General features: G+C 53.3%; 1 protein-coding gene across 3 annotated transcripts; it reads right to left on the bottom strand.

Moving 5' to 3' along the window:
• Positions 1–1576: 1576 nt before the first annotated feature.
• Positions 1577–9554, bottom strand: GTPBP2 (GTP binding protein 2). Of its 3 annotated transcripts, none has more exons than XM_061146806.1 (12): positions 9324–9554; positions 7487–7513; positions 7021–7205; positions 6619–6727; positions 5951–6148; positions 5480–5654; positions 5124–5343; positions 4572–4707; positions 4394–4452; positions 3674–3845; positions 3066–3252; positions 1577–2836 (listed from the first exon to the last, which is right to left on the bottom strand). In XM_061146806.1, the coding sequence occupies exons 1-12, from the start codon at positions 9507–9509 to the stop codon at positions 2568–2570; spliced, it is 1923 nt and encodes a 640-aa protein (XP_061002789.1). In that variant the 5' UTR covers positions 9510–9554; the 3' UTR covers positions 1577–2567. The 3 variants fall into 3 exon arrangements, with proteins under 3 accessions (XP_061002789.1, XP_061002791.1, XP_061002792.1); XM_061146808.1 differs by having other exon boundaries at positions 3066–3230; positions 9324–9553; XM_061146809.1 differs by lacking the exon at positions 9324–9554 and adding an exon at positions 7810–7880.
• Positions 9555–12207: the final 2653 nt, after the last annotated feature.

Consider the following 12207-nt stretch of genomic DNA (forward strand, 5'->3'; position numbering starts at 1 on the left):
AGGCAACTAGATCCCACATGCTGCAACTAAAGATCCCACATGCTGCAATGAAGACCCAGTGCAACCAAATAAATATTTAAAATGGAAAAAAAAAAAAATTCTTCACAGTGCTTTGCACACAACAGGTGCTTAATATTCATTGGATGGATATACAGAATGAAAATTTTAGGGTTAGGGGAACTAACACAAAATGTACAGACTACTTATACACTTTTTCATCCTTCTCAGCGCTGTATCAATGCAGAGTGCCTCACTAGTTTGTGGAGATGTCTCAGTATCATTTTCTAAAACTTCCTTTCTTAATCTAGGGAGAAATTTGAAAAGAAATTTCCTTTGGGTGCTGTACAGATCAAGTTGAACAAATTGTTAACACTTCAGTAGACAGGAAGAAGTCATACAGAAAAGCACTGTGGTAGAAACTTTGGTTCCAATGGCCTTCTAGAGGTCAGGAGCGGTCCTGGGGGGAGGGGAGAGGGAGCACTAGCAAAGAACCAACAAGGCCACACCGGAAGCACACCTTGGTTTCTTGGGGATGCCAGCCCTGGCCATGCATACTGGTGAGGAGCCCATGGAGGGGACAGCAGACAGATGTGCAAAGGCCAGTGTTGGGGAAGAGCTGTAGAACCTTCACGCTGACTGCAGCCTTCCCTCATAGCGGCTTATGAGCAGCCGTACAGAAGGAAGTAAAGGGTTCTTAATTCCCAACACCAGTAGGAAGTTCTTCAACCACAGGCTTCTTAGTAGCCAGTTAAACCAGCAATATTTAAAAAGCAGCCAAGGGCCTGTGCTTACCCTGCAGGGGGTGCAGATTTGATCCCTGGTGTCAGGGAACAGATGCTTCACGCTGTGTGGTGTGGCCAAAAAGGGCAGCTAAGCCTGAATGATAGGGAGGCTCACTTTAATGCTCTGAAGGCAGAATACCCCTGGGAGCATAGGCCACATTTATTATTAAATTTCTTTTGCAAGGATCAGTACTGCAAATGTAGTCCCTGTTTTTTGCATTGGACTTTAACCTTGAGCCGTATTTCTCCACACATAGAATGTGGTAGTCAGGTACTCTGAACACAAACAGGAAGAAGACAGGTTTCAGTGGGTAGCCTTCAGCTCCAAAAAGTCAGTTTAGACTGTATTACGAACCTCACTTCACTTTGCATTGCTAGGAAAAGAGTGAGGATCAGACTGCCATGTCTCTTAAGTTCTACCCATCACTACATAGCTGGCACGCTTATCTCCAAATCTCTGACAGGGCAGTCATCAGCCTCCTTAGGGAGCCTCCTTAGGTAACCCTGTGACCAACTCAAGTACAGGGTGGGTACCTGTCTTAGCTGGAAAGGTGACAGTTTCACTTTCTATTCTGCTCAAAGAACTATGCAAACCAAGCCAGAATACGCGACTCACAGCACTGGAACACTGACCCCAAGTGGGGGAGAGGAGAGGACGCAGGGTGAACGGGGGGTCAGATGGGTTCTGTCCCCCCATCAGGGCTTAGCAGCGTAAGGGTTTCGCTTTTCTCTGATCCTCGAGAGGAATTCAGCTCTGGAAGATGACCCTGGGGCTTAAACATATGCACGGTGTGTTCAATAAAACATTTTTATTCTGTACAATATATATATGTGTATTTAAATATATATGTGTGTATATATATATGCAGAGAAACCTCAACCAAATCCCTGAGTCCATGGGAACCCAGGACACTAACAAAGGGAAAAGAGGGAATCCATGCCCTGAAGAGTAGGAAATATGGCAACATCTTTCCCTTTCCTCCAGGTTCCCTGCAACAGAGGGAAAGGGATGCTCACTGCAAACTACTAAAACAAGAGAGGACTTACACGGGGCCAGAGGGGAGGTGAGGGTGTGGAACGGGGAGCTGTGATTGGGGAAAGTAAAACATCTTGGCTGATGCAGCGTTAAAATCAACAGATCACTGCGGAGGTGGGGACAAGACTTATTGACATGCAGCTGACCTTCGGTTGGCCAAGTCTTAGCTTGGCGGCCCCACACCTGGGCCAGCACAACAAATAGCACCTGTGGGGCCTCTGAGAGGATAAACCGGGGACGTGGCCCTTGAGTGAAGAAGGGAAGGGGGAGAAAGCTAAGGAGCTGACTTGTGTCTCGGCACAGGGAGGGAGCTCGACCTTCACTGTCCCTGTGCCTTTTCTTCAGACCCTGGGCCACCGGATGGCCCGGCGCAGAGGTCTTTTGTCCAGTCAAGTAGAGGTGGGCAACTCACATGGCCTTGAGAAGAGGTATAGAAAAAGGAGAGCTTTCGAGGACCACCCCCCCGCAGTTGCGACAATTCCTGACATGCAGGGACCACACCGGTGGATCATGCCCAGTCCTGACAGTGGGGCCGGTGTGGTGGTGGTCAGCTCCCTCTGGTGACAGGCCGCAGGGGTGCCAGGCTTGATGAGCCAACCAGGTGAACACTAGGCTGCTGAGCACTGCCCTGAATTCTCCTGTCTTCTCCCTCACGACTGACTGCCCCTCCCTGGTGATACCTAGATTGGCATGTCTCCAGAAAAGTGGCAGGGAGCAGGCAGTGGAGAGCGCCCCCTCTCTCTAGCCTACTAACACACACAGCCGCCAACGTGGGGGCAGCATGGCCGGAAGTCACCTTTTGTATTGTAGGGACAGCAGAAGAGCTGTGCCCGCTTGGAGTTCAGAAGCCCATGTTGGCCTGGGCCTCTCCTGCTGCAATGGCTTGCACATCGGTGACATGGCCGATGCCTTTGGTGACACCCTCCCGGAACAGCAGCTTGGCGCCCACCTTCAGGTACTCTGGGTGTTTCAGGAAGCGGAAACGTACCACTGCCTTCTCCCCTGTCCGCAGCTTGTCCTGCAGCAGATACACGGTCACTGGCCCTCCACCATGCCTCTCGTCTCTACTAGCCTTGGCCCTCCACCCTCGAGGGTTGAGCAGGCATCTACCCAACCCGAGTGGGGCTTTGTGCTCTTTGAGGGATAAGGGAGGTGTCTGATTCTGGGGACAGGGTTCCCTCCTTTCTGGACACAAGAGAATTCTGACTGTTCCCTGGGAAAACGGGGGCATGGCTGGGTCCCCTCACCTTGGCATGGATCTTCTCCACCACTGCTGTCTGGCGTACGTTGCCCACATGTACTGTCACCTGGAAGCCTCGCCTGAAGGTGGTGGCATGGAAGAGCAGGACTATCTCTGCCTCGAACACTGAGCAGATGGTGGGGTTCATCTCTGGGCTCACCATCACCATGCCCTGGGGAGGCAGAGCCCTCGGACTCAGGAAGGGCAGACCTCACATTAGTCTCTCCTCCCAGGCTGCCCTCACCACCCTTTACAGCTTCCTCTTCCTCTAGGACTTCAACCACAAAGCTCCCAGAAGACTGAAAACCCTTCTCTCTAAGGAGCCCTCCCTTAGCCACCTCTGTGTCCTCTAACCCTTCTAATGCTTGGTATTTTCAGAGTCCTGGACACTAGGGTTGTGACACAATGATTCACATTTAGTGATCTATGCTTTGTGAGTCCCCTAAGCCTTCTCCATGCCCAGACAGTGTACGTCCACACCCAGACAGCTTCTTGGGTTAGAGACCACGTTCCCTCTAAGTTCCCCTGAAGCACCTTTGGTGCTTCTCCTTCAAGTAGCCAGCCTCCCAGGCACTTCTCTTTGTGTTTTCTCTCCAACCCACCCTTCCATCTCACCTTGCGAAGGAGAGCTCTGTCAAAGTCCCCGAGGGCCAGTGTAGCAGCCTGACCAGCTCTCAGCACACGACAGGCAGAGCGGTTGCGTTGGATGCTGCAAACTCTGAGCTCCAGGAAGCAGCCGTCGTCCGTGGGGCCCACCACCAGCTGGTCCCCCTCACGGCAAATCCCACTGCAGTCCAGAGGGCAGGAGGCACAGCGTCAGTCTAAGCCCCCCACCTACTTCTCTACTAGGTCATTCCCTTCTGAGTTCCTCGGGTTAGGGGGAGAGACCCCAAATTGTGACTCGAAGCTAGGGGAGATGACTGTCTTGCCCCAGTCCAGACTGAAGGCTCACACCAGCAGAGCCTGGCAGACAGGGACCTGCTGGCTTAATACTGAACACCTGATTCCTGAAAGGGCAATCATGCCCTTGGGCAGAGTCTCAGGGGACCTCATTTCCCTGGTGGCAACGAAGTCAGCTGAATGCACTCTAGGTGTCTTTGTGGGGTCAAGACCCACACTTCCCCCTACAGGGGCTAAAAGGTCCTAAGAAGCGGCAAGTTTCTTCCCTTATAAGCCAATTTATGAGCTTTCTCCAGCTCCTCTGATGGCAAAAGCCTCATCTACAAACAAGCACATCTGTTCACCACCAGGGCTGCCTGTGAGCTATGATGTTTTCAGGTCCTTGGGTGTGTGAGGGCTGAGTGGGGTAGATAACAAGCAAGAAAGGCAATTCACCTGGAAAGCGTCCCTCCAACAACTGTGCCCACCTCTGGTACTGTGTAGATTTCATCCACCTGAAGCCAAAGAAGATTCTATCAAGGGCTGGCAGCTCCAAAACCTCAAAACAGACTCCGGGCTCAGGATTAGTCCCTCCTAGTTCCCTGGCTGACCGCCTGTCCAGATGGCCAATTACCTGGAACTCTGTCAGCTGCTGCATGAGCTCCTCCTGCTCTTTGCTATTGGTGAGTGGCGGCAAAATATTCAGAAAGACTTTGAGCAGGTCCAGGCTCTCTCCAGACACGCTGGACAGTGTGAAGATAGGGGTGATGCTGTAGAGGCAGGCAGGGAATGGGCAGATGAGCAAAGTTCCAATAGGAGGCAGAGGCTGGAGCCCCTACATGAAAGGCAAGCCTCTCGGGGTGGACAGGGGCTCCCCTCTCCTATTTGCTAATCAGCTCAGGAGCTTGGGGCCTCTCTCTATGAGCCTGGCATTTGAGACCCATCTCAGAGCCCAGAGAGATGGCAAACGCCTGGCACAGCACTTTGCCTCCAGGTTCCCAGGGGTCAGCAAAGCTGACTGGGGGAAGGGTCAAGCCTTTAACAAAGACTCCCTCCCACAATCCCAACCTGAAAAACCACAGAACTGAGCCAAACTGGTCTGGTCTGTTGGGAAGGGGGTGGGTACCCCATGCTCCGGGGCCCTGTGGCAGCCTTCCCTGAGGATGCTGGAGTGAGAAAGCCTTACTTGGGGGACTGGGCAAACTGCTGCGCGGCAGTGACGGCATCATCCTCGGAGGTGACCAGCATGGGAACCTTGTGGCAGCCAGGCTGCTTGAGGACCCGCTCTAGCTGGCGTACTGTCCTCTCCACGGTGGTCTTGGCACACAGGTCCACCTTGCTGACCACGATGAAGAAGGGCACTTTCAGGGCCAGTGCCAGCCCCAGATGTTCCCGTGTGGTGCCAGCTGCTCAGAGAAGGTGGGCGGGAGTCAGGATGCGGGATGGGGGGTGAGAGCACAAGAGGAGAGGTGGTTTGGCTCCCAGATGTGTGGGGGCCCGGGGGAGGAGAGTGAGCGCTGCCCCTGCGCCGACGCCTCTTACCGATCCCGGTGTTTGCGCTGACGAGGAGCAGGGCGCAGTCGGGGCAGTAGGAGGTGAGGCCAAAGATGGTGGTGTGCAGGTACTTGTGGTGGCCTGCCAGGTCGATGAAGGTGATCATCTTGGAGCTGCTCTCACAGATCTCTTCTGCCGTCCGTGAGTCACTGTAATTCACCACCTGGCCCAGGGCCCCCGGCTCTCAGTGCCCCCGGCCAGCCTCCCCAACCCTTCATGAGTTGCCAGGACCTAAACCAGTCCCTGGGTAGCCCTGCCTCTTAACCCTGAGCCCCACTGAGGGTTTAGTTCAGTTGATTCCCTGTTTGTTTTCTAAGGGGGTCACAGCAGGTTCAGTGCCCAGGGGCCTTCATCTACACTACTCCACAAAGTCTCCACACTCTGCCCTCACACTGTCCTTCACCGCTACCATCCCATCCTCAGAGTCTGGTCCCACTGGGTCCCGTTGATTGCATGCACCTCTCCCTTGCTGTTAAAGCCCAGGATCTCGAAGCTGATGCTGGAGGTTCGGCCAGACTGAATCTCATGCAGGTGGCGGAAAAGGTTGAGCCGAGCCCGGCCCCGCCCATTGTCCAGCTCTCCCTGGGTCAGGACTCCCAGCAGAGTTGACTTTCCTGAGTCCACATTCCCCAGGACGGCCACACGGAGGTCCAGGAACTGTGGATGAATTGTCAGAGGTCAGGTTCCAACCCCTCAACTCTGTCCACTGAAAGGTCAAAAGCAGTGGCAGGGGCTTCCTTGGCAGTGCGGTGGATAAGAAGCTGCCTGCCAATGCAGGCGACATGGGTTTGATCCCAGGTTCAGAAAAGACTGCACATGCGGCGGAGCAACCAAGTCCAGGAGCCACAAGTACTGCAGCCTGTGCCCCTGGAGCTGGTGCTCCGTAACAAGAGAAGCCACCAGAATGAGAAGCCCATGCGCCACAATGAAGAGCGGCCCTCGCTCACCCACTAGAGAAAGCCGGGACACACCACCAAGGACCCAGTCCAACCAAAGAAAACAAACAAAAAAGGCATAAGCAGTCTCTGGGGACCAAATCTCAGAGTCCCGGGCCAGGGAAGAGTCTGCCACCAGAGGACCTTCCCAGGGAGCAGGGGTGTGAGAAACAGGGAGGGGTGGGGACCCACCTGCTGGTTGTCAGGAACCTTTCGTACGAGCACCTCGGTGATCTTCCGGGGTGTGTCGCTATCATAGTCCACTTCTCGCTCCCGGAGAACAGTGATGTCTGCCCCGACTCTGTCACAGCAAGGCCACAGCTGCCACATCTCACCCGTACTCCCCATCCCCCTGGACCAATGGCCTTCTCATACCTCCCCAGAGTTCCGAACACCTTACTCCACTTCCTACCTGCCTCCAATCTATCCTGCATCCACAGCTCCCTTGACACAAATGAACCTTAAGTCAAGGGGCAAAAAAGCCTGGATCCAGGGCAGAGGATGCCAGAAAACTAACTCTCCCCACTTCAGCCCTTTGTCCAGAGAAGGCGGGTCCTGGGGATTTAGGGAAAGGAGGACCAAAGGGAAGCATACTTCTCTGCCATCCGGTGCAGGGTCTTGAGGGAAGCCCGCATCTCCTCCTCAGCCAGCCCCACCAGCAGCCCATTGTCCTCTACCCCAATCTGGTAGACGGCCTCACCACGGCCCTCCTGGAGCCGCCACTTCATCTGTGTCACCAGGTGCTCAAAACGATACTGGGATGGATTCACCAGCTTCAGCTTAGGGCAGGTGAAGTACCATGAGAAGGAAAAGTCAGAGATGCTCCTGCTGAACCCACAGGTTCCCCATCTGTCCTGCTGCAAGGACCAGGGCCTTCCCTTTCCTCTTAACCACCCTCATCCCTGACCTCCTCGGACAGCGAGTCCTCTTTCAAAAGAATAAGGTACAGAGCCCTTACTCTGAACCACATCTTTAAATGACTATAGGGCATAAAGTTAGAGATCATAAAGAAATCATCCCACACCAAGGACAACCTGTCCCTCCCCAGCCTAAGACTCACTTTATATTCGATGTTTCCATCTTCAGCCTGAAAAGAAACAGGGAGCTGTTACTACACACTGTCCAGACCTAACCTTTACTTCCCCGATTCCCACTGGGGTTCAGGCAGCTAACTTAAGAGAGCAGGAAGCTTGAGCTGCACTTGTTTAGGCAGGTGTCTGTCAAAGGTCATGGCAGACCAGCCCTGTACTCAGTTCCAGGGTGACCTCTCTGAAGGAAAGGCCTCCAAGAACACAGTCAGTCATCTATCTACACCAGGAACGGAACCCTGAGTCCCTCTTTTTTGGATCACTGGCAGCATGCTCATCTTAGATGCAAGATCACCGTCTTTCCTTCCTCCTAGGGCCTCAAATTGCTGTCCCCACGTCTGTGTCTTCTCCATGTCCAAGCTGCGGAGGCCGTTCTTTGCCACTGGTCTGAGAGACACCACTTCCTTCCTGCCCACCCCTCTCAGCTGATGACACCAAGAGTAAGAGGTTGCAAGAGGTTTTGGAGCAGTGCCAGAGGGTGAGCTCAGCACTGGTCACTACAAACCCAACGAGAGAGGAGCCAGGACAAGGAGAGACAAGTCTCCAAAGTTGGGGTTGAGATGAAGAAACTCAGAAAAGATAATGAAGGAGACAGACACCACAAACCAGACCACTGTGGCTTTTCCCCTTCTGTCCCCTAACCCTCACGCCCCAGCTGAGGTGAACTCTTGAATCCATCACACCACCTCCTCCACTTCCCTGTATCAGGTGACCCAACACAGAAGTATCCCATTGCCCGAGCCTTCCCCTCTCAGGTGCAAAAGTATATGAGATTTGCCTGTTCTGCCAGCCCTGTATTTCTGCACTCCTCCTCCGTGGCTATTTAATTTTTCTTCTCCCCTTCCTGTCATCATTCCATCCCTTCAAGGCTCTTTGACTCTCAGGCTCTTACAGGTCTTCACCCATAATTGCATGGGAGTATAAAGGAGATCTTTCCCCATCAACAGAGACCTTCCTTTTTATCATTTTGCTGGAGATGAAAAATTAGAATGGGTGGCTTCAGAATACTGATACAAGGATGATGGTCTAGGCTAAAGTTTCTCAAAGTGTGGTCCCAGGACCAGGAGCAGTCGCATCACCTGGGAACTTGTGAGAAATGCAGATTATCAGGGATACCCTTTGAGCTACTGAATCAGAAATTCTAGGGGTGGAGCAGCAATCCAGGTGATTCTCTAAGGTGCTCAAGTTTGACAACCACTGGATGAGGCTCTCCCGCTGTGTCCTCCTTTTCTACAGAGGGACAAAGCAGCAACTATTGTCTGCCTTAGGGAACAGCTGGAGCAGGAAGGTGGAGGCTGTCCACACTTCCTCGTAGGACAGGCAAAGGGCGGGAGGACTTAGCCAGTGTTCTCCGCTTGTGTTTGTGTGTAGAGGGAGGGAACATATTGCTCTTTTCCCGGTACTCCTCTCCTCCCTGGAACAAGTTTAGAAAACTCTCAACTCCTCATATCCCGGGATGCAGTCCGCCTTCCTTCAGTTGCACAGGAAAAGGGCTGGGGCATTCTACTCTGCTCTTCCCAAGGGATGCGGGTGGGACCGCCTTTCCCCACTTCACCTGGAGTTACTTAGATCAGAGTGGGTAGATTCCCGCCCCCGTCCCAACTCTTCCTCCCCAGGGTCCTGACACAGGAAAGGAGGCCCAGTCTTTCTGTCCCTCCTCCCTGGGGTCCTTGGACCAGAAAAAACTGTTCTCCTCTTCTCGGGGGTCTATGACACCGGAAGGGGGTACTGCTCTCTGTCCCGCCTTCCTGGAGTCCCGGGACCGGAAGGAGTGGTTACCTCTGGCCCCGCCACTTCTCAGGTGCTCACCTCGGGGGGCAGGTACGGGGGGTTGTTGGCTTTGCTCCCTCTGTTCCTTCCGTTCTTTTTCTTCCCCTTCGGGCCACCGCAGCTGCTGCTGCCGCCGGCGCCCCTAGCCTTGAGGGTTCCGCCCACGGCCGGGCCCCCTCCGGGCCGGCAGCAGCCGCCGAACAGCTCCGATACCCGCGAGTCCATCCGCCGCTGCCGCCAGCCCCCCGCCCGGCCCCTCCCCCCCGCCACCGCCACCGCGGACGCCGCCGCTGCCCCCGCGCCTACTGCCACGGCCGAGTCGGGCCAGCCAGAGGAGAGCGGGGTGGGGCCCTGCGCAGGCCACGCCCCCGCATCCCCTGGCCTTCGGGTCGCGTCAGAAACAGCCGCGGAGCACCATGGGATATAGAGTCCTCAAGCCTAGGAGCTCCCCGGAAAGAGCTCGCCGCAGCCCTACAGCTCCCAGGAGGCATCGCGGCGCAAGGGGCGGAGGGCCGCTTCGGGGCGTAGACAAGGAGCGCGGCTTTGCGCGCAAAGGCCTAAGGGAGCTGTAGTCTGGTTCCAGTCTCCGAGAGCTGAGCGGGTCTTCCCCAGGGGCCTGGAGGTGGGGCAGTCACTGGAGTCGGGGGAGCTTACATAGAATCTAGCCTTGTAGGCGCTTCTGGATTTGGCCCCTTAACGCGATCCCAGACAAGATGTTTTGGACCTGGAGAGCTGAAGAATTCAGGGCGACTTGTCCCTCTAGCCTACTGGCTCCGCCCATGCCTCAGTTTCTCCCTCGACGGCATGCGTGCCTTCTAGGTGAGTCAGGACCAATGCCAGGGCGGAGGCGGATGGTGGTTAGCCTAATTATGGCTTTTATTGTTACGATGATTATGCCACCTTTACACAGTAGTCACTGCTTTATTACCGGGCTGGCACCCTCCGGGGGCTGGTTTTAGCAGCCCGAGACACGGCGGTGGCCCCGACACGAGGCTGGAATCCATAAAGCAGCCCTGCCCTGCAGCGAGTGCCCGCAGCGAGTATTACCCCTCCCTTTGTTTTGAAGTAGAACCAATCCGGGAGAACCGAGTTTGGTTTTAAAACAGCCAGGGGTGTAGGAAGAGCCTGGCCCCTACTTGGGCGGGGCCGGGGCTCGGGTTACGTCAACCGCTGCGAGGGCGGGGGAAGTTGCCTGGAATAGAAACTTGGCCAAGGGCCCAGGGGATTGCTGACTTTTGACTTTCTTGCCAAGCTGTCATCTCTCTTGCTCTTTAGGGCTCTTGCAGTCAGCAAGGAGTAAACACATTCAGTGACATAAACCAGTGTACAACACACTAGAAAGGCAGAGTGGAGAAGCAGTTGGTGTTGCTGAGCTGCGAGTCAGGACGCCAGAGTTCAGTTCCCAGCCCCGTGGCTGTCTCGTGACTCACCACTCACCCATTGTACCGTCCACTTCCCCTCTCTTCACAAACAGCGAGATCCTCAAACGCAGCCCAGAAATAAAACAACCCTTCCCTGCAAACCTCAGTTTTCCTTGGAAAACTAGCACCAGTGGCTTACCTCTGGTGATCCTTGCAGAGGTTCAGACCTGCTGGAGTCCATGGCTTCCCCCCCAGGACCACAAGGAGGAAGGCAGGTCACTGATCAGGTAGATGCTGTCCACATGGCATAACTCCCCGAACCGGTGAAAGCAGAAGGACCAAAATCTGCAAAAGGGCTTAGCAGACCCAACCAATTATGGGGACTTCACTGGTTGAAAGCACCTGTGACTTCTGTATCCTGTTCAGCTAAAGGAAGGTTATGTTGCAGACAGCCAGGGACAACCCCACCAGGAAAACTGCTACTTAGGGGCTGAGTGAGACAGCTGAAAAAGATGAGGATTGGAAGCCAGAGCTAAGAATATTCCTCCAACCTTATCACCATCGGCACCACCACCACTGGGCTCTCTTGATAACCAAGGTCTGCTGCAGTCACCTGATAACACTTGTGCTCTCATCATCACAGATCTTTCAGCTGTCCCACACACAGTTTTGCTTCATTCTTTCCAGTTCCCTTCTTTTAAGAGTTGGGGTGGGATAGCCCATTCTGATATCCATTCTTATACAATCTGGCTTACCGCAGACAGGAGTGAAGGCTGGCAGAGGAGTAGGAGGAGCAGGGATATCTGCCCAGAAGGAGATCAGGGTCCTGGGAGATGGAAGGTGACATGTGTGTTTAGTTTCCTGGAGGGGTTGCTTATGAGGTGCTTATGAGGTGGTTGCCTGTGGGGTAAATAATGGATGTACACACGCAGACTTTTTTCCTGGTACATAATTAGTCATTCATTCTTTATGTATAGTACCTTTACATTTATTTTAAAGTCAGATTTAGCAGTATTTTTCTTTATATTTTCTTCGTTTTTGTGTCATGTCTAGGCCAACCCCACTCCTAAATTATGAATTATTCTCCAGTATTTTCTTCTAGGAGTTTTGAGGTTTATTTCTATGTTTATATGTTTAATTGATTTGGAGTGTATCTTTATGTAGACTGTGTAATGGGAACTAATCTTTTTTCCCCTCCTAAATGGATGGGGAGCTGTTTCAAATTATTTGCTTTTAAGAATCAGCCTCATCATTGCTAAGACCTATGTATATATTGATACATTAATCTGTTTCTTGACTCTCTTCCGTTTTGTTTATTCCTAAGCCAATACCACACTATTTTAATCATTATGCTTTTTATGGAGTGTTTTGATTGCTGGTCCCTGTTTGCTGAAACACACTTGTTCTCTTGGTCTCTATCACCTAACACTTGGCTATTTTTATTACTACTTCCCTGGCTACTCCTCAGTCTCCTCCATAGACTTTTTCTTTCTGCTCATCCCCAAACATTAGTGTCTTCAGGATCCTTGCTCATTTTCATTGTATACAACCTCCCTGGGTGA

This window comes from Dama dama, chromosome 7, assembly GCF_033118175.1.
Source record: "Dama dama isolate Ldn47 chromosome 7, ASM3311817v1, whole genome shotgun sequence".
NCBI classification, from domain to species: Eukaryota; Metazoa; Chordata; class Mammalia; order Artiodactyla; family Cervidae; genus Dama; species Dama dama.

Coding starts and splice junctions, on each gene's coding strand:
- GTPBP2 (XM_061146806.1), bottom strand. CDS start 9,509: ATGGACTCGCGGGTATCGGAGCTGTTCGGCGGCTGCTGCCGGCCCGGA. Junction 7,514..9,323: donor CCCCGTACCTGCCCCCCGAG/GTGAGCACCTGA, acceptor GTTTCTTTTCAG/GCTGAAGATGGAAACATCGA. Junction 7,206..7,486: donor ATGGAAACATCGAATATAAA/GTGAGTCTTAGG, acceptor ACCTGCCCTAAG/CTGAAGCTGGTGAATCCATC.